Here is a 20,986-nt window from a genome sequence, read left to right on the forward strand (position 1 = left end):
AATTTTTATTTTTATATATTAGAGTAACATTTTGCGGGATATTAAAACAGCTGTTTTAAAAGGGGGTAACTGCAAATATTAAGGATCCCTGAGTACTGTAGAGGGATCTTGGGGATTCTTAGGGGGCTACATAAAAATGTGGAAAATGCCTTTAAACGGGTTAAACATACATATCTGTCATATACACGAACTTGCATTTTGTTTGTGGGCGTGAAGTGTGCTTGGGCCCCAATACACAGAAGTCTGCGTCAGCCCCAGAGCATTCAGCTCTACCTCTACCACTAGTACCACCTGGCTGAGCCTGCACCCAGTCACCTGGGGCAGTGTGTGGAATGGGCGGGCAGTGCCAGAGTACCAGCACACAGACCCCACCTCCCATGTGAGAGTTGCTGCTAAGTGTCACCGGTACCCTGTCACCTATGGTTATAGCAGTCTCCCGTACACACACAGCAGGACAGGCGCTGCGCCTGACTTCTCCCGAGCACCCCTAGCCAGCCCGAGCGCACATGATCACCATCTTCTTCACCGCCCTTCCCGGGCTGCTGCTGCTCCCTCTCCTCATCAGCTTCATCTTCCCCTACATCTTCCAGGACATCGCCCACTTCATCACCGTCCTGCGCTTCGGCATCCGGAGCAGGCGCTATGTCAGTAAGACCCCGGCGCACACCATGCTGGACGTGTTCCTGGAGCAGGTGGAGAAGTGTCCGGACAAACCCTTCGTCATCTACCAGGAGGAGGTGTACACTTACTCGGAGATAGACCGGCTGAGTAACCAGGCGGCCAGAGCTCTGCGCAAGCACGCCGGGGTGAAGTCGGGGGACTGTGTGGCCATATTCATGAGCAACTCGCCCGCCTACATCTGGCTGTGGCTCGGGGTGGCCAAGCTGGGCTGCTCCCTAGCCTGCCTGAATAACAACATCCGATCCAAGTCTTTCCTGCATTGCTTCAGGTGTAGCGGGGCAAAGACCATCCTCACAGAACCAGGTGAGTTGCGCGCAACAGTAACTGCGATATGTATTTGCGACGTTTGTCATTTTCTGTCTTTGTAATACATTCTCATTCCTGTGTCAGCACTTCAGGTTTATTGTAATAACCAATCAGTAGATCATATGTAACCATATTGGTGTTGGGTGCTTTCTTGCTGGCTCAAACAGTCCAGTAAAAGGTATCACTACCTGCCAAGTGAATATGCTGTGTGACAGAGTTGTCCCACTGGAAGCAGAATTTAGGGGTGAGCAAAACTTTTCAGTTTACGTAAACATGACTAATTGCTCCAGGGAAGTTGTGGCTTCAGGGTCCCCTATGTTGTGCAACAAAACGGATTACAATTTAAAAAAAATAAAAATAATATATATATATATATATATATATATATATATATATATAGTTTTTGCCACCTTGTGCATTCATAGTTGCACGCCCACATCCAACTCCCCAGAAAATCAGTCTGACCTACTGTAGCAGGATTGGGACACCACCTGAAAATGCACTTGTTAGAAACAGTGAAAATGTCATTTGAAGTTCCTACATGCTTTAGGACCAATCACATCAGTTACATGTAATTTCTGCATGTTGGTGTGTTTACCTACCGAACCCTCACTCGAAATGAATCATCTCTAATTCTGCCCTCCGAAGATGCTGTGTTTTGCATCACCTCTACCTATATAATTCCGGGACTGCATCACCAAGCTAATGCCATCTTCATATGTAATTCGCTAGCAGAAGCAAGCTCCAAAGAAGTGAAGCTGTTCCAATTATAATAAGTATTTATCCGCTATCATTAATGTTAATCCGCACCTCTAACCCTGGGGTGCCCAACCACGGTCCTCAAGGCACACTAACAGTCCATGTTTTAAGAACAGCCATACTTGAGTACAGTTGACGTAATTAGTACCTCAGTTATTTTGATTTAACCACCTTTGCTTAAGCCTGGATATCACTAATACCTGGACTGTTATACCCCTTTTACACCTACGAGCACGGGTCGCAGCCGGGAGCCTGACACGGGAGCTGCCCCCTGCTGCGACCCGTGCTCAGTCCCTTTCCCATTAGCAGTCACAACCCGGCATATGCCGGGTTGGTGACGCTTCTAGCTACACGGCAGGGGCGGCGCAGGGAGATCACATGATCTCCCAGCGCCGCCCATCCATACAGTGTAAACGGGAGCCGTGTCGCATCGACACGGCTCCCGTTTACACTACACCCTACCCGGATCATTCCCGTGTCCTACCCAGGTAAATAGCCGGGTAGGATTCACGGGTCACTTGATCCGGGTTTACCCTTTTCCACTTGCCAAAAACACGGGTAAATGCGCGCCCCCGTGCATTTACCCGTGTTTTTTGAGCTAGTGGAAAAGGGGTATAAGTGTGCTTTGAGGACCAAGGTTGGGAAACACTGCCCTAAGCTAACCTTCCTAATGCCTGCAGCCTTACCCTAATATTGACATTCTGAGTATATTTACACGTCAACATTGTGGTGTCGACATTGTACATGACTAAATCCCCATATGGGTGTCTGCTGCAATTGGTTTAGCGCTTGTTTATAGGGGAGATCCACTGTATCTCTTGCATTAAACTAATACTAAATAGCAACTTTCCTTAATATTGCTGTAACTGTGCAAAAATGTCTGAATTCGCAGAATTTAGTGGTTGGGTTTCATACATAGGTCCGCAAGTGACAATATAGAAACACTATTAAAATGAAGGTAAGGGGGGGGGGGAAATTGTATGCAAATAATAAAATACAATGGCAAAAAAAAAGCTATAATGATGATGACCACATGGCTCATGATTGCAGCTTTAAAGGGATAAATGGAAATTTTATAGAAAAAGTAAATAAAAAGTACCCATCGTCATACCTGGGCAGTGAAGGGGTTATTTTACACTATTGTGCATCAGCAAAAGATAATAATAGTAACAGTTAGTGCTATAGTAACCGTTAATTAAAATATATACCCCCAGACTAAAGTCCTCTGGGATTTGGGAACCTGGGACATATTCAATGTATATTCCATTTGCTGCCATCAGAGTAGGGCTGTTGTCTGTTTGTGCTAACTGCAAATAAGAATTTATTCCATTCCCCAAGTGTTGCTCAGGGGCAAACGCAGGATTTCTAGGGGGGGGGGGTTTCCATGCATATATAAACTGCAAACAACGAAGTGTATATGTATATATATATATATATATATATATATATATATATATATATATATATATGTATATGTATATATATATATATATATATATAGGCAATAGCAAATTAGGTCATGTGACTGCTGGATTTGATTTTTCATTTTATTAATGTCTTGTGTATTATTTATATTTTGATTTTATCTGAGCACAGACACCCCCTCCCCCCAGTACTCCCCACTCCACAGTCAGAAGTCACAGGCAGCACAATCCCCCCTCCCTCCTCCATAGTCAGAAAGCACAGGCAGCATAATTCTCCCCCCCCCCCCCCCTCCTCCATAGTCAAAAACACAGGCAGCACAATCCCCCCTCCCTCCTCCATAGACAGAAACACAGGCAGCATCAATGACTCGGCCAGCATAATTAAAGACTACCGGCGCCCGCCCAGCGACCCTCAGCACTTGTGAAACAGACCTTGCTGCTGCCGAGTTTGTGTGTGTGGGAAGACAGTCCGACGAGTCCATCCATCGCCGCTTCCTACCCTGCTTCTCACCGCTCTCTCCGGAGCTCCCGCAGCATAAGCAGCCGCCTCCGTTACGCATACTACACACTGAGATGTTAGAACTGGGAGCTGACCCCTGGCTGCATGTAGGGGAAGCAGCTCCTCCCGGGCTGTTCTTGCGTGCTGCTTGAGAGAGCGGTGAGGAGCAGGGTAGACAGCGGCGATGGACGGACTCGTCGGACTGTCTTCCCACACACTAAACTCGGCAGCAGCACGGTCTGTTTCACAAGTGCTGAGGGTCGCTGGGAGTGCACCGGTAGTCTTTTTTTGTATTAAAAAAAAAAAGGGTCAGTTGCTCGATACATCGTCGGTCAGGGGGGGTTTCTAGGTACTCGGAAACCCCCCCTGCGTGCGCGTATGTTACTAGATCTACTTTATACAGGAACATCCTTTACCATGTACAGATTGGATAGCTTGAGATTTGGGTAACACATCTAATTCATTAGTGCCTGGCAGGGTCATTTGAGGCTGGAGACCCCGTTGGGTAAACTGTCAACGGGATTCTCCTGGAAAATAACAGGCTACCGCTGAGCATACTGTGAAATGCACCTTTCCAACTGCCTGACTGATCCACACCTTTCATCATTACAAATCTCGATGAGGGAATCTCAGAGTGGTTTTCTAAGTTGTTGCAGGTTTTGTTGCATAAACACCACAGCAGACATGTGGCCACACATTATCATAAATTAAAGTTTACCATATTCTCAACAAAGAACTCAAATAGACCTCATGTGGCAATTTGGCAGAGGGATTTTATTTAGTATTACCAAGGTGGAGCCAGAGATGACCATAATAATTTATTGATCGTTTTGTTCTGTTTAGCGTGTGCCAAGCTTCAGCAACTGGACAGCACCAAATCCTTGGCACTTACCACTAAAAATGTGGCTAGGTAAAAACATACTGTAGCGCTGATCAAGATTATTCTTATTATTACATTTTATTTATAAGGCGACACAAGTGTTTTTCAGCGCCGTACAAAGGACAGCACAGGGAGACAGAACGTTTAACATTACAGTAAATAAATAACAAAATAGAGTACAGGTAACAAAGAGCACCACAATTCTCAAAACATAATACAGCTTAGATGTAAGTAGCGAGTGAGTGATCAGCGTATTACTAGAAGCTGGTGGCCATAGATGGAGATGAGCCTTAACTAGCAGGAGGAAAAAGCGGGTAAAGATGGTCGCTGAGTAGGAGAGGGCTGTGAGTGAAATGTGCCGAGAAGAGGATTTTGACAACAAGAGGAAAGAGGGCCCTGCTCTGAGGAGCTTACAATCTAGTAGGAAGGGGCGACAGACAGATGACATGAGGTGCAAGCAAGCGGGAGGTACCCTGATGGCAGGATGTAAGCATGCTGACTGTCGGGACCGTAAGGTTGTGGGATTCCTACGTCGATATTGTGACCAGTGGTCTCCTGACCGCCGGTCACGTAACTACCTGCCGTGGAACATACTGTATGTCTATCTTTCATTAATTTTACATAGCAGCACCAAATTTTTCAAACAACCTTAGAATCAATTTAAATTCACCATATTAACTTTTCAAAGCAAGTGTTTCATGCGGGTGTGGTATGGAAGGTAGATAGTAACTAGGTCGACAGTGTCTAGGTCGACCACTATTGGTTGACAGTAACTAGGTTGACAGGGTCTCTTGGTCGACAGGGTCTTTAGGTCGACATGGTCTAGGTCAACAGGTCAAAAGGTCGACATGCGGGTTTTTTAGTGTAATTTTCTTCATAGAGTGACCGGAAGCCCCAGTTAGTGCACTGTGTCACCTTGCATGACTTGCTTCGCTCGCCATGCTGCGGACAAGGTACCTCGCTCCGCTACCACTGCACTCGGCACAGGTTACCATTCCCAATTGTAGTGTACGTGGATCATTAAGTATGAAAAGGTTAAAAAAAAATCGTGAAAAACCCATGTCGACCTTTTGACCTGTCGACCTAGAACATGTCGACCTAGAAACCCTGTTGACCTAGTTACTGTCGACCAATAGTGGTCGACCTAGATAGTGTCGACCTAGTTACTGTCAACCTAGAGACCGGATCCCGTTTCATGCTGCGGTGGGTAAAAGGTTAACTGAAGGGACATGGCCATCCCACAAGGCCATAACAATGGCATAATATTACATTGTAAAACATATTTGCTTTCTGCAAAGTACAAAGAAAATCTTGTTTGGGGGTACACGTCAATGATTAATTATTTCATTAAAAAACATTTTTATATATCTTTATCTAAAAAGAAACATGTTGGGAGGTATGCTTAAATGCCTTAAACCACAGGTTCTCAAACTCGGTCCTCAGGACCCCACACAGTGCATGTTTTGCAGGTCTCCTCACAGAATCACAAGTGAAATAATCAGTTCCACCTGTGGACCTTTTAAAATGTGTCGGTGAGTAATTAATACACCTGTGCACCTGCTGGGTTACCTGCAAAACATGCTGTTATGATTCCAGTACTCCTGACCGGTGGAGATCTAATGACAATGGCCAGAGTACTGGAATGGGAAGGCTGGTTACGGGAGCTAGAAAGACTAGTTGCCCCTGGCGCCCTAACTCTATTGTCTCACCCGTGCTATCGAAAATCCCTTGCGAGACTATGGTTTCTTGAGCCCCTGGCAGCCACGTTTGAAAGGCGGATTATGTCTGCCCAACTCCGGTGCCCCCCGGTCTTAGTGAGAGACAAAGGGAAATCCGAGGCAGGATGATGACAAGAGGACCTCTGACTGACAACAGGCCAGGGGCAACAAGCTAACTAACCAAACCAGAATTATGCGCGGAAAAACCGCCAGATAAAAGGACAACCTAAATCCACTAGTCCGTTACTCCTACCCAGCACCGCTGGATACCAGAGTGGATCTGTGGGAGCGGAATCCTCCGCAAAAGCTCCGAAACACAAATGATAAATAATAAGTAATAAAGCGGCCAAGCCGCAACACACGGCTACGCCGTGACTCACGAACACCACTGGATGTTAAAAGGTGCTCAGTCAGGACTCCAGGAACAGATGACGACTTCCGAGTACAGGACAACTGAGGACAGGAACGACCGGGTACAGCAGGACTGGAAACACTCTCAGCAAACAGATACAGCATGCAGGAAGCTATTACCGGCGTCTGTGAGAAGCCCTGGAAGTGTACTTAACAGGGAGTCCTCCAATCAGCTGTTCAGAGGCTGATTGGATTAAATGCCGTGCAGCTGCCTTGCTGCACGGCCAGGAAACAGGTGCCCTATTAATTTAAATGGACCCAGCAACGGGGAACGCGGTCCGCCAGTGGCGTCCCCGTTGCTAGGGTCCGTGCGGCTCCGTGCGCCCGGCGTCTAGCGTTGCCAGGGAGCCGGCGGCTGTACGCGCACGGCGTCCCTGGTTGCTAGGCGCCGGGCCGCACCGACGAGCGGACCCCGGCGCCTAACAGTACCCCCCCCTTGAGGAGGGGTCAAGGAACCCCTAAAGCCAGGTTTCCGAGGAAATTCCCGAAAAAATGCCCTCTTGAGCCTCGGGGCATGGAGATCCTTATCCAGGACCCAAGACCTTTCCTCTGGACCATAGCCCTTCCAGTGCACCAGAAAATAAAGCCGACCCCGGGACAATTTGGAATCGAGAACCTTCTCCACCAAGAACTCCTGATGTCCCTGTACATCTACTGGTGATTTTCCCTGAGAGATCTTCCGAGGAAATCTACTGGAAGAAACGTATGGTTTCAACAGGGAGCAATGGAACGTATTTCCGATTCGGAGAGCTCTTGGTAAACGTAACCGGAAAGCAACTGGATTGATTTTTTTAATAATATGAAATGGTCCAATAAATTTGGGGCCCAATCTAGCTGAGGTTTGTCGAAGTCTAATGTTACGAGTCGACAACCATACCCTGTCTCCCACCTTAAAAGTGCAAGGACGCCGGAGCCTGTCAGAAAACTTTTTCTCTCGAAATGCCGCTTTTCTGAGAGCAAGGTGCACTTTTTTCCAAATGACTCTGAGATGAGAGGTTAAGGTTAGCGAAGAAACAGAGGAATGTTGGAAAAAAGAATTAGCTCTGGGGTGAAAACCAAAAACTGAAAAGAATGGAGACACATTAGTGGAGGAATGACAAGAATTGTTGTAAGCAAACTCCGCCAAAGGAAGAAACTCGGACCAATCATTCTGGAGTTTGGCTGAGTACAAACGCAAATACTGTTTTAATGATTGATTAACTCGCTCGGTCTGCCCGTTGGATTGGGGATGATAGCCGGATGTTAAAGACAATTTCATCTTTAATGAGGCACAAAAAGACTTCCAGAATTGTGCAATGAATTGTGGACCCCGATCAGAAACAATATCAGTGGGCAACCCATGAAGTCTGAAAACATGGCGGAGAAACAAAACAACCAATCCCTGGGCAGATGGCAGTCGGGGAAGAGCAATGAAATGGGCCATCTTGCTAAAACGGTCCACTACCACCCATATGACTCGGAATCCGGCTGACAGAGGGAGGTCTACCACAAAATCCATGGAAATATGAGACCATGGCCTGAGAGGAACATTTAAGGGCATAAGTTGCCCGATAGGCAAGGAACGGGGAACCTTATGCTGTGCACAGACCTGACAAGAAAAAACAAACTCCTTAATGTCTTTAGAAAGACCAGGCCACCATACTGAGCGGGAGACTAATTCCAAAGTCTTAGAGATCCTCGGATGCCCGGCAACTTTGCTATCATGAAACTCAGTCAAAACAGTAGCTCTCAAAAACTCAGGGACGTAAAGACGACCAGCAGGAGTATTTCCAGGAGCTTGATGTTGAAGCTGCTTTAACTGGGTAAACAAATCTTGTGTGAGGCCTGCCCAAATGACTGAAGACGGAAGTATGGGAGTAACAGGACTGTTATTATGAACTGGAAGAAAACTGCGTGACAGGGCATCCGCCTTGGTATTCTTGGAACCTGACCTAAAAGTGATAATAAACTTGAAACGAGTAAAAAATAAAGCCCAACGAGCCTGCCGGGCATTCAGCCGCTTAGCTGATTCGATGTACTGAAGATTTTTGTGGTCAGTCAATACTGAAATGGTATGTGTTGCTCCCTCAAGCCAATGCCTCCACTCCTCGAAAGCCCATTTAATAGCCAGTAACTCCCGGTTACCAACATCGTAGTTGGATTCAGCAGATGAGAATTTCCTGGACATAAAGGCACAAGGATGTAGTTCCAGAGAGTCCGGATCCTTCTGAGATAGGATAGCCCCCACTCCAACCTCCGAGGCATCAACCTCAACAATGAAGGGCAATTCTGGGTTGGGATGTCTGAGGACTGGAGCTGAAACAAAAGCTTGTTTCAAGGCCTGAAAGGATAACTCAGCTTCACAGCTTCACGTGACCAGTTGGTAGGATCCGCTCCCTTCTTAGTCAGTGCCACAATGGGAGCAACCAGGTCGGAAAAAGAATGAATAAATCTTCTATAATAATTCGCAAACCCTAAAAAGCGCTGAATTGCTTTTAAGTTGGTGGGTTGCGCCCAACTAAGGATGGCTTGGAGCTTCTTAGGTTCCATACAGAATCCCCGAGGGGAAATAATGTACCCTAAAAAGGATACCTCCGTGACATGAAACTCACACTTCTCCAGCTTGGCATATAGGTGATTTTTACGTAATTTTTTAAGAACCTGACGCACCTGGGTAACATGTTGTTCAATTGAGTCAGAATAGATCAGGATGTCGTCTAAGTAAACGACCACGAATCTTCCTAGAAAATCACGGAACACATCGTTAATGAGATCCTGGAAAACTGCCGGAGCGTTAGACAAGCCAAACGGCATCACCAGATACTCGTAGTGACCCGACTGAGTACTGAAAGCCGTCTTCCACTCATCTCCCGACTTGATTCGGATGAGGTTATACGCTCCCCTCAGGTCAATTTTAGAAAAAAATCACAGCCGAACGCAGCTGATCAAAGAGGACAGAAATCAGCGGCAGAGGGTAAGTATTTTTAACTGAGATCTTATTCAGGGCTCTAAAGTCAATGCAAGGTCTGAGTGATCCATCTTTTTTCTCCACAAAGAAGAAACCTGCACTTAAAGGGGATTTAGATGGCCTGATAAATCCTTTCCCTAGGCTCTCCTTAACATACTCATTCATGGCCGCAGTTTCTGGCCCGGATAATGCATATAACCTTCCCTTTGGCAATGTGGCACCAGGAATTAGCTCAATAGCACAATCATAAGGCCGATGGGGAGGCAGAATGTCCGCATTGCCCTTGGAAAACACATCAACAAAGTCCTGGTATTCCACGGGAATGAGTTCGGGAATGGCAGCAGCTATTCTGACGGGAAACGTAATACATTCCTTATTACAGATGGTACCCCATTGTGAAATCTCCCCCGACTGCCAATCAATGATGGGATTATGAAAGGCCAGCCAAGGGTGACCCAGAACCACTGGAACTGCTGGGCAATGGGTAAGGAAAAACTCGATCTTTTCGGAATGAAGAGCTCCTACCGTAAGTAGTATAGGGGGTGTACGGAGGGAAATAACCCCATTGGACAAGGGACTCCCATCTAAACCATACATGGTGATACACCTACCCAAGGCTAACTGAGGAATACCTAAGGCTTTGGCCCACGTTAAGTCCATAAAGTTCCCTGCAGCTCCACTGTCAACAAAAGCCGACACCGAAGAACTGAGGCTGCCAAAGGAAACTTTAGCTGGGACTAAAAGGGAGTTATTTGAGGAGATAAGCTGCAGACCAAAGTGAACCCCCTCACAATTCACTTGGTCGAGGCGTTTCCCGACTTGTTCGGACAATTACGGGCAAAATGTCCCTTACCCCCACAGTACAAACAAAGACCAGAGTTTTGCCTTCTGGCTCTTTCTTCTGGAGACAGCCGGGAGAGACCCATCTGCATGGGCTCCTCTATGTCCTCAGGAATGGAAAATACACATGGAGTAGACCTGACAGGTGCTCCTTTTTCAGCCCTCCGCTCTCTGAGACGACGATCAATCTTAATAGAAAGCTCCATGAGTTTATCGAGAGTCTCAGGAGCGGGATACTGAAGGAGACTGTCTTTTATAGACTCAGATAAGCCGAGGCGAAACTGACTGCGTAGGGCTGGGTCATTCCAGCCACAGTCGTTCGACCAACGGCGAAATTCTGTACAATAAACCTCTGCAGGATTTCTACCCTGTCTGAGAGCGCGTAACTGACTCTCAGCGGATGCCTCTCTATCAGGGTCATCATACAAAAGCCCTAAAGACCCCAAAAAGGCGTCTACTGACAACAATGCCGGATCCTCTGCTTTTAAACCAAAAGCCCAGGTCTGAGGATCCCCCTGGAGCAAAGAAATAATAATTCCGACCCGCTGAGATTCAGTACCTGAGGAGATCGGTCTTAAACGAAAATAAAGTTTACAGGATTCTTTAAAATTAAAAAACTCCTTCCTATCACCAGAAAAACGGTCAGGCAAGTGCATTTTTGGTTCAGGGACTACCCTCGGGGAAGTTCGTAAAAGATCTTCCTGCGACTTCACCCGAAGGGAAAGATCCTGAACCATCTGAGTAAGTTCTTGAATCTGGCTGACTAGGAGCTGGCCAGGATTTGGCCCTAAACCTGTGGGATTCATGAGGCCGATAACTCTTACAAAACTGTATAAGGAAAAAATCAAACCCTGTTTAATTTTAAGTTTTGGTATGGCCGGTAATAATGTTATGATTCCAGTACTCCTGACCGGAGGAGATCTAATGACAATGGCCAGAGTACTGGAAGGGGAAGGCTGGTTACGGGAGCTAGAAAGACTAGTTGCCCCTGGCGCCCTAACTCTATTGTCTCACCCGTGCTATCGAAAATCCCTTGCGAGACTATGGTTTCTTGAGCCCCTGGCAGCCACATTTGAAAGGCGGATTATGTCTGCCCAACTCCGGTGCCCCCCGGTCTTAGTGAGAGACAAAGGGAAATCCGAGGCAGGATGATGACAAGAGGACCTCTGACTGACAACAGGCCAGGGGCAACAAGCTAACTAACCAAACCAGAAGTATGCGCGGAAAAACCGCCAGATAAAAGGACAACCTAAATCCACTAGTCCGTTACTCCTACCCAGCACCGCTGGATACCAGAGTGGATCTGTGGGAGCGGAATCCCCCGCAAAAGCTCCGAAACACAAATGATAAATAATAAGTAATAAAGCGGCCAAGCCGCAACACACGGCTACGCCGTGACTCACGAACACCACTGGATGTTAAAAGGTGCTCAGTCAGGACTCCAGGAACAGATGACGACTTCCGAGTACAGGACAACTGAGGACAGGAACGACCGGGTACAGCAGGACTGGAAACACTCTCAGCAAACAGATACAGCATGCAGGAAGCTATTACCGGCGTCTGTGAGAAGCCCTGGAAGTGTACTTAACAGGGAGTCCTCCAATCAGCTGTTCAGAGGCTGATTGGATTAAATGCCGTGCAGCTGCCTTGCTGCACGGCCAGGAAACAGGTGCCCTATTAATTTAAATGGACCCAGCAACGGGGAACGCGGTCCGCCAGTGGCGTCCCCGTTGCTAGGGTCCGTGCGGCTCCGTGCGCCCGGCGTCTAGCGTTGCCAGGGAGCCGGCGGCTGTACGCGCACGGCGTCCCTGGTTGCTAGGCGCCGGGCCGCACCGACGAGCGGACCCCGGCTCCTAACACATGCACTGTGTGGGGTCCTGACGACCGAGTTTGAGAACCTGTGGTTTAAGGCATTTAAGCATACCTCCCAACATGACCCTCTCCAGGAGGGACAGAACGCTCTGCTTCTGGACTTTTCTCTTAATGTATGATTGTCTGCACCTGTTTTGAACAAGTTAATGGATAGGAAAGTTGTTTCAGCACAGGTGATGGCAATCATAAATTAAGAGGGAAGTCCAGGAGCAGAGCGTTCTGTCCCTCCTGGAGAGGGTCATGTTGGGAGGTATGATTTAAGGCTCGGTAATTTTCTTCGCATCACAGCGATTTTCCGCTAATTGCGCATGCGCAATGTTCGCACTGCGACTGCGCCAAGTAAATTTGCTATGAAGATTGGCATTTTACTCATGGCATTACGAGGTTTTTTCTTCGTACTGGAGATCGGAGTGTGATTGACAGGAAGTGGGTGTTTCTGGGCGGAAACTGTCCGTTTTATGGGAATGTGTGAAAAAACGCTACAGTTTCTGGGAAAAACGCGGGAGTGGCTGGAGAAACAGAGGAGTGTCTGGGCGAACGCTGGGTGTGTTTGTGACGTCAAACCAGGAACGACATGCACTGAACTGATCGCACTGGCAGAGTAAGTCTCGAGCTACTCAGAAACTGCACAGAGAAGTCTGTTCGCAATATTGCGAATCTTTCGTTCGCAATTTTGATAAGCTAAGATTCACTCCCAGTAGGCGGCGGCTTAGCGTGTGCAATGCTGCTAAAAGCAGCTTGCGAGCGAACAACTCGGAATGAGGGCCATGGTTTTGCCCAATTGCTAACAAAATTGCTGCTGCGATCAACTCAGAATTACCCCCATGGTTTTGCCCATTAGCTAACAAATTTTCTGCTGCGATCAACTCTGAATTACCCCCATAGTCCCTGTGATTCGGCATTCTGTCTGCCAGCATTTTGATCGCTCAGTATCCCGGCGTCTGCAAGGAGAGTGGGCGTGATTCAGGTCCTGATGTAGTAGCAGTGTTCGGTACTTTGCCATATGCCGGAACCGTACTGCGCATGCAGACATTGCAGCTCCCCTGCATCACCTCTGAAAGCTAGAACATTTAAAGGCCCCATAAAAAATGCAGTAAATGGCCCTAGAATTTCAAGTTATTCCTAGGTGAACAGATATAAAACATTAGACTAAAGTGCTGCTCTGTTTAATAATACATACAGTATTCTAGCTATTATTACTTCTGCTATTGCATGAAAGGATTCAGTATTAATCAAACCAGTCCTGTTCGGCTGAAGTTACAGCAGTTTGTCTTTTTTATCACATCTCTCTCCCGTCCTGCTAGAGTTCATCTTCTGGCACATGTCAGATTACAATACCATGAACAAGGCTGACCTGATACACATCCACTGAATGAGAAAATTGTACTTACAAGTAAAAGGTGATGGCCTCCATCTTTGCTGAAGCTTTTAGTAGGTACCACAAAGCACCATGAGTATAGACCAGGAGGTTGAACATTGATAAAGGCAGTCATACGCTCATATAATTGAACTAACCTGTGGAATCCAGTAAGCTCAAAATGAAGGTTATTCCCTCAGTAGAGAGCTGTATGCATGTGATCAATGGAATGTATACAAATGGTGTGTTTCACATTACATCACAATGCAATAACAGTTCTTAATTAGAAATTTGTTTCTGATGATATAGTACTAAGGGGGTATTCAATTAGTGACGTTTATCAACCAGTCGAAAAAACTGTATTTTTCAACAGTTTTTATGTCTAATTTATATTTGACCTATTCAATGCCTGTGACGTTTTTTCGACGGGTTGAAAAATCCGGCACAGGCAAAAACCACGTGGATTGGCGAGTTCGCCTCCGATCCACGTGTTTTGGCGAACTCACAGGCGTTTTCACCCATTTTTAGGTCCGGTTTCGCCCATGCCGAATCAAAAAAGGCCTGAGCGAAAAAATATGATAAAAAAATGGGCGAAAACGTCCGCAGTTAAATATACAAGGTCGAATTAGTGCCATTTTTTCAGATAGCCGAAGAAAAGGCACTAAATGAATACCCGACACCGTCCCCGTCCCCCCCCCTAAGTGTCTGGTACAGAGATGGAAGCAGTTCACATGTGGAAATATGCTAATTCAGCAGGAGGCTGTTGCCTGTTTTTGTAATTTGCTGCTGCGTCCTAAAATGCAGCATCGGATCACTCTACAAAACCATCAGCCATCTGAGTGAGCCTGAGGCCAGCAAGCTGTGTCAGAAGGTGCAGACCCTGGACTCAGAACTACCAGAAAATGTTGGCGACACGCCCCAGTTCTCGAGAATACTGGCCATCCCTACCCCCTGTCCGCCCCCAAAGGTATACATATCCTGCCCATGCACTGATCATCTAAAATCATAATATATAGGGCCTAATTCAGAGTTGCATGCAAAGTCGGCTGCAGATACGTGCCACATTGTGTGCTCAGTAATAAATGTGGAACTTCACCTGTATTCAGAATTGGCCTCATCCATGTGACCAAACCGGCCTCATCCATCCGTTAATATCAAATTGCAAGACATAAGGTTTTGCATCAACCCTGGATCAGGGTGGTCATGCTCTTCACTGTAGGTGGCATGCTGTAATATGCAAAAATGACTAACAACCTGCACTAAAAAAATGTTTAATACCACTGTGAATAGCCTGTTCAAATGCAGAACATTTAATGTATATTACATAGCATATTTATAAAAAGCAAACATGATAAAAAAAAGTCAGTTGGCTAAATATAAATGTATGCACCAACAGCAGTTACATATAATGAGCACTAATAGTTTCCATGCCACGGCCTTGAAATAATGGCAGGTATATCATTAGCTAAGATCCAGTGTGTAATATAGCCAAATAAAGATATCTGGAAGCCAAATGTTCCAAATAGAACTAATTCCTTATAATCAAGGGTGTAGATAGCCAGTTCTAGTTTATAGAAAAGCAGTATGATTGTAAATTTCTAACGGCCTTCCTCCAGCTAATGACTTCCTCCCAGGGGTATCCAAGTTCCTCCATGAGGCTGGACAGGTTGTTCTGTGTGGCTACCATAGAATTGCCATTCTTTCAGGTAGACAAAATGTTCTGGTAACACGTTTGGTGTGGTATACAAGTTAGACAGTTAAAAGACAGTCATTAGTTCTTCACCATATGGTCAACAATCAAAAGTCTGACAGGGTCATAAGGGCAACGGGTCAAAATTCCGACGGTCAAAAGGTTGACACAAAACATTTTTGTATATGTTTTTAAACATTTTATTCCCAAATTTGTTGAAATTCGGCCGCTCGCCATAAGGTTACTAAAGGCAATTGTTTGTGATATTTATAGTAAAGGGGAAAAAAAGTTGAAAGCATGAAAAACCCTGAAAACGTGTGACCATTTTGACTGTCGACCATATGGTGTCGACCTAATGACTATCTTTTTAAAAAAAAATTTTTAAAGATATGTTTATTTGTTTTTTTATGAATAAACAACAAAGTCAAATAGTATACACTCACAGGATAGCCATAGTGAAAATGATCACATATACAAATCCAATCTGAAATGGTAAATAGAAGTTTGTGACTAGTAGCCTAGAACATTTTAAAACATTAAACAAGAACAAATCCAAATTTGCATCAGTTGAGCAAACAAAGTTGAAAAGGTCTCATACATGCGAGGTAGGTGGATTTGCATAAGAACTGAGTTTGGTAGATAGTTACGTAACATCTTGAATTAAATTCCAATAAGATATAGAAGTCGTGACAAGACTTCGGACCACCAGTGCCATAGGGGTCTATTTACTAAGCCTTGGATAGAAATAGTCACTGGAGATAAAGTACCAGCCAATCAGATCCTAACTGTCATTTTTTTAAACACAGCCTGTAACATGTCAGTCAGGAGCTGATTGGTTTGACCTTTATCTCCAGTGACTTTAATCAGTAACAATCTTTATTCTAAACAATAAACAATAAAGCACAGAACACATAAAAAGAAAAGGGGGGGGGGGGGGTAAAGGGATCCATGCACAAAGGAAGACAACATGAAGGGGGAGGGAGATGTAAGGAAGGGGGGAAATGGACTGCAGTATAACTCCACCCAATTTGAGAGCAAGAAGGAATAGGAATCACACCGCGGGTGAGAGAATCAGCTATGGTTATTTATGGTTATTTATCTGGTAACTGGCTACATTACAGTCAAATATTTTCGAGATATGTAATTGGATAGGGGGGTCAAGAGTACCAATATTATCACTCCATTTAGCATAGAATTTACATGCTCCATTTTCCACATCAAAATACATTGTTTTCCTATCAATATAGGATTTGAAGAAGCTTTTGTTGTACCTCCATCAGGGAGGGAGCTGAGCGTTTTACCCAATGAATTCAAATACATTTTCTTCCCAGTCTACAGTAAGTAGGGTACTGAGTAGGGGTAGGTGAACTTGCTTGTTTGGTCCTAACAACCAGTTCTTATAATTTAGGCACAAACATGCCAGGGGTTAATTGTAGAGAAAATAGTTGATTTATAGAAGTTAGTAGTTTAGACCAAAATCGTTCAAGTTTTGTACACTCCCACATACAATTCAGAAAATACTCCACATTTTAAACAGCATACAATGCAGAAAATACTCCACATTTTAAACAGCAACCCGTCTCAGTTTGTGACATACAGTATGTCTATGCTGTAGAGGGCTAATATATGCCCTATGAAGGGTACGTAGGTGGACTTCTTGCAAATATGTGGAATGTAAGAGCTTGAGACACCGTTCACATGGACTAGTAATATCCGAATTATCCTTTAAAATTACTATCTTTTAACTGTCTATCAACTGCCTCCCAACGCTTGTACGCTGGATGGCTTGACAGGATTGGGAAAAGGCCTCCTTTTGGTGGGCCGTACTCGGGGGCTAAAGTGAGCCGGAATGGGGCGGAACTGCGTTCCGTCAGTTCCACTTGGAGACGGAACTGCAGGGGTTAAACTACAGGGGGCATTACCACTGGGGGCTAAACTACATGGGGCAAACTACACGAGGACTAAACTACAGGGGCTAAACTACTGGGGGCATTACCACTGGGAGGCTAAACTAAAGTGGGGGTAAACTACTGGGGTCATAACTGCAGGGGCATTACCACTGGGAGCTAAACTACTGGAGGCATAACTACCGGGGCTAAACTACGGGGGGCTAATTGACTGGGGGCATTACTACAGGCAACATTCCTACTGGGGGCAATACTACACAGGGGCATTACTAATGGTGGCAATACTAATGAGGGCATTGTAAAGGGGGCACTTCATAAGGGCATCACTCCTGGGGACATAAGGGGCACTACTACTGGGGGCATTGCATAAGGGGCACCACTACTATGGGCTCTATATAAGGGGCACTACCACTGTGGGCACTACCAGTACAGTGGACATTGCATAAGGAGCACTACTACTGTGGGCATTGTAAAAGGGGCACTACTGCTGTGGGCATTGTGTATTACAGGGTGCTACTACTGTGGGCATTATGTGTATTAAGGGTGCTACTACGGCGGGTTATTACTATTGTGTGACCACGCCCCTTTCTTTTTGAGACCACATCCCTTTTTGGCGCGCGCAATACCTTTATTGCATGGGGGGGGGGGGAGTTCCACCACCTCTCTAGGACCGCTTTAATCACTGCCGTACTGCACATTCATATTAAATACGAGTGGTGAGGCATTAATTAAAAAATATGCTTTTAGTATCACTTTTAAGATTAGAGATGCCAGTCACTTACGAACATATCCACCAATGGTCTCAAAGATTGGGGGCAGATGCAGAGGCGTAACTGTGGGAGGCAACAGAGTCGGCAGCTGCCATGTTCCTACTCTGTAGGGGGGCACATCTCCTCCCATTCTGTGACACCATTCAATTAAGTTAATTGACAGCCGCTGCTATCTCTTCCGTGGCAACTCCCCTCCCTCACTAGTGCCTGCACCTTACAAGTCACACACTCTTTATTATAGATGCACATTTTAAAAGTGTCATACTCAGTATTAGAACCCAAGACCTATTGCACTAGAAGCAGACACCTTACTGATTAAGCTATTTGCTTCTGCATAGGAAGCATGAGAATTTAAACTATATGAAGTTACTTACTTAGTTTGAATTCTCAAGCTTCCTCTACAGGAGCAAATAGCTCCATCAGTAAAGTGCTTGCTTCCAGTGTAATAGGTCGTGGATTCTAGTCCTGGGTATGACAGCCAGCTCCTAACTGTAATTTTTGCTGCTGGGTACACTGGGCTCCACAGGGAATAACATCGGGGTGTAGAGGAGGATCTTGATCCGAGGCACCAACAGGCTCAAAGCTTTGACTGTTCCCAAGATGCATAGCGCCGCCTCCTCTATAACTCCGCCTCCGTGCACAGGAGCTCAGGTTTGTAGTTGGTGCCATGCAGTAAGCAGGCATACAACAGGTGGGCTGCTACAGCAGCCCTGAGAAGAGCTTTTTAAGCGAAGATAGAAGACTTCAAGGGCTACAGCAGTGATAGATGTCAGTCTGACATCTCCTGCTACAGCTCCATCACCTCCCCCAGCTGGTTGCAGGGTACTTACAGCGGAGGCTCCGGTTTGCTCCCCGTTAGTCACACACTCGCCAAAGTTCTCCTGGATCGCGTGGCTGCACTCAGGGAGGAGGTAAGTGGGTCCCATAGGCGGATCCTGCTGAAATCGCAGTCCGGCGCGGCCGGTGGGAGGCGGGCCGCGCGTGCTGGCGTGGACACTGTGTTTGAGCAGGGACTCCACTAAACCACCAGGGCAAGGGCACAGGTTGGTTTTTACCTCATAAAAAACGTTTTTATTACAGCCTATAGTACCAGTGGTGAGATCCAGCAGGGGATTAAGGCTTGGACCTGTAGCCCCTCCCCCCAGCCCCAGGGCGCCATTTACAGTAATGTTCCCGCCCTGGAGCTGCATATATCTCTCTCCCTCACTCCCAGTCAGTGTTTGGGCGCCATTACACAGAGCAGCACTGTTCCTGGGACTGTTTGGGCAAATCCTCCTTTGTAAAGCCGCCTGCATGTCAGCGCTGTGCATTTTACAAGACACTTAAGTATTCTACATGTCTATTGACAGTGTTGGTCAGGGTAATGTAGTACAAGTGCCCTGTGATATACATCCAGTCTTTACTGTGCATTGATATATCTACTAATTATATAGCTATACTGAGTATTACTTAGTATTGCTAGTCCAGTGCAGTTTTATTGCATGTCATAATTTCTGCATTGTACATTGTGACTATATGTGTGTGCATGTAGCTGCTGTGTGACCTCCATTTCGTGTCTCTCATTCCGATTGCTATCCCTATATTCTATGACCTGAGAGGGCTCAGTACATCAGGCTTATTATCTGATATAGGTGTCTCACAAGATATACTCGTTGTGTATTTTTCTTTGTGATTTTTAGTCACCATATACCTCTTGAATCCCCTGTCTGAGGAGTGTATAAGCTGCACAGGGGGTGCTTGTCAGGTACTGTATATTGCTGCTGATATTGTACTGTGTTGCCTGAGATTGTGCTTTTAGCTATGTCAGCTACAGGGGGCAACAGAGCTGGAGCTGATCCCACAGTGTGTGGAGGTGACTCTGCAGGCATGTTTGAGGAAAACTTGGCAGCAGAGAGTTCAGGTTCTTGGGGTTCCCTACCCCCCAGTGGAATGGTGGCAATGGGGGTTCAAAATGACCCACCTTGGTCTACATTTTCCTGGTTATTCACTACGCTTGTAACTAAACTTACGCCCCTTATGGGACCTCCTGTGCCGGTACAACTGATTATGGTCCCTGCAGTTAATCCGCCCTGGGCAGATCAAGTCTCCAGTCAGTTACAGCAATTAAACCAGTCACTGACTAAAAATAAATCTGACTTTCGCCCGCCTAAGACCAAGAGGTCATCTAAACGGACCATTACTTCCTCACAGTCTACCACTGTCCCAGACACCTCCTCTGATGAGGATGGTGTTTATACTGACCCCTCAGATACTGATCCTGATAGTTCTGATGGGGAGGCTGGTTCGCAGGTAGATGTTCCCGACTTGTTGGAGGCGATCAGGATGATTCTTTAGATCACTGATGACGCAGAGCCTGATGCCGTTCCTAAGAAACCGGACAGGTTCAAACGTAAGAAAGTGGTTAAGCAAGTTTAACTCACTCTGACCACTTAGTAGACATACGTCAGGAATTCTGGGAAACTCCAGGTAAGAAATTCACACCTCACAAGAAGATGCTGGCTCGCTATCCTCTTGCTGCGGAGCTAAGTAAAAAATTGGGAGACTCCCCCGCCAGTGGATTCGCAGGTGACGCGGCTGATAGTATCCTCAGCTCTGCCTGTGACTACCGTCACATCTCTGAAGGAACCGACGGATAAGCGTGTGGAGGGTTGTTTAAGGGCGATTTACACTCTCACTGGTACTGCACATAGGCCCACTAATGCAGCAACTTGGGCTGCAGAGGCCATTGAGGCGTGGGCCCAGGAGTTGGAAGCTGAGTTGCCTTCCAATGCTTCTGATCACGCTAGACAATGCCTGTCGTATATTGTCACAGCTTCTCATTATGTGAAGGAGGCGGCCTCTGATGCCGATATTCTGGCGGCCAAGGCTTCTACTACATTTATCCTCGCTCGCTGGATTATTTGGTTGCGGTCTTGGTCCGTAGAT

At 46.2% G+C, this 20,986-nt stretch overlaps 1 protein-coding gene across 1 annotated transcript in view; it reads left to right on the top strand.

Moving 5' to 3' along the window:
* Positions 1–331: 331 nt before the first annotated feature.
* The window catches only part of SLC27A2 (solute carrier family 27 member 2), a 96,431-nt gene continuing 75,776 nt past the window's right edge, over positions 332–20,986 (top strand). Inside the window, exon 1 of the mRNA XM_063925986.1 lies at positions 332–984. Coding sequence (XP_063782056.1) covers positions 507–984 — 478 coding nt within the window. The 5' untranslated portion in view covers positions 332–506. The remainder of the gene's footprint in view (positions 985–20,986) is intronic.

This window comes from Pseudophryne corroboree, chromosome 6 (assembly GCF_028390025.1).
Source record: "Pseudophryne corroboree isolate aPseCor3 chromosome 6, aPseCor3.hap2, whole genome shotgun sequence".
NCBI classification, from domain to species: domain Eukaryota; kingdom Metazoa; phylum Chordata; class Amphibia; order Anura; family Myobatrachidae; genus Pseudophryne; species Pseudophryne corroboree.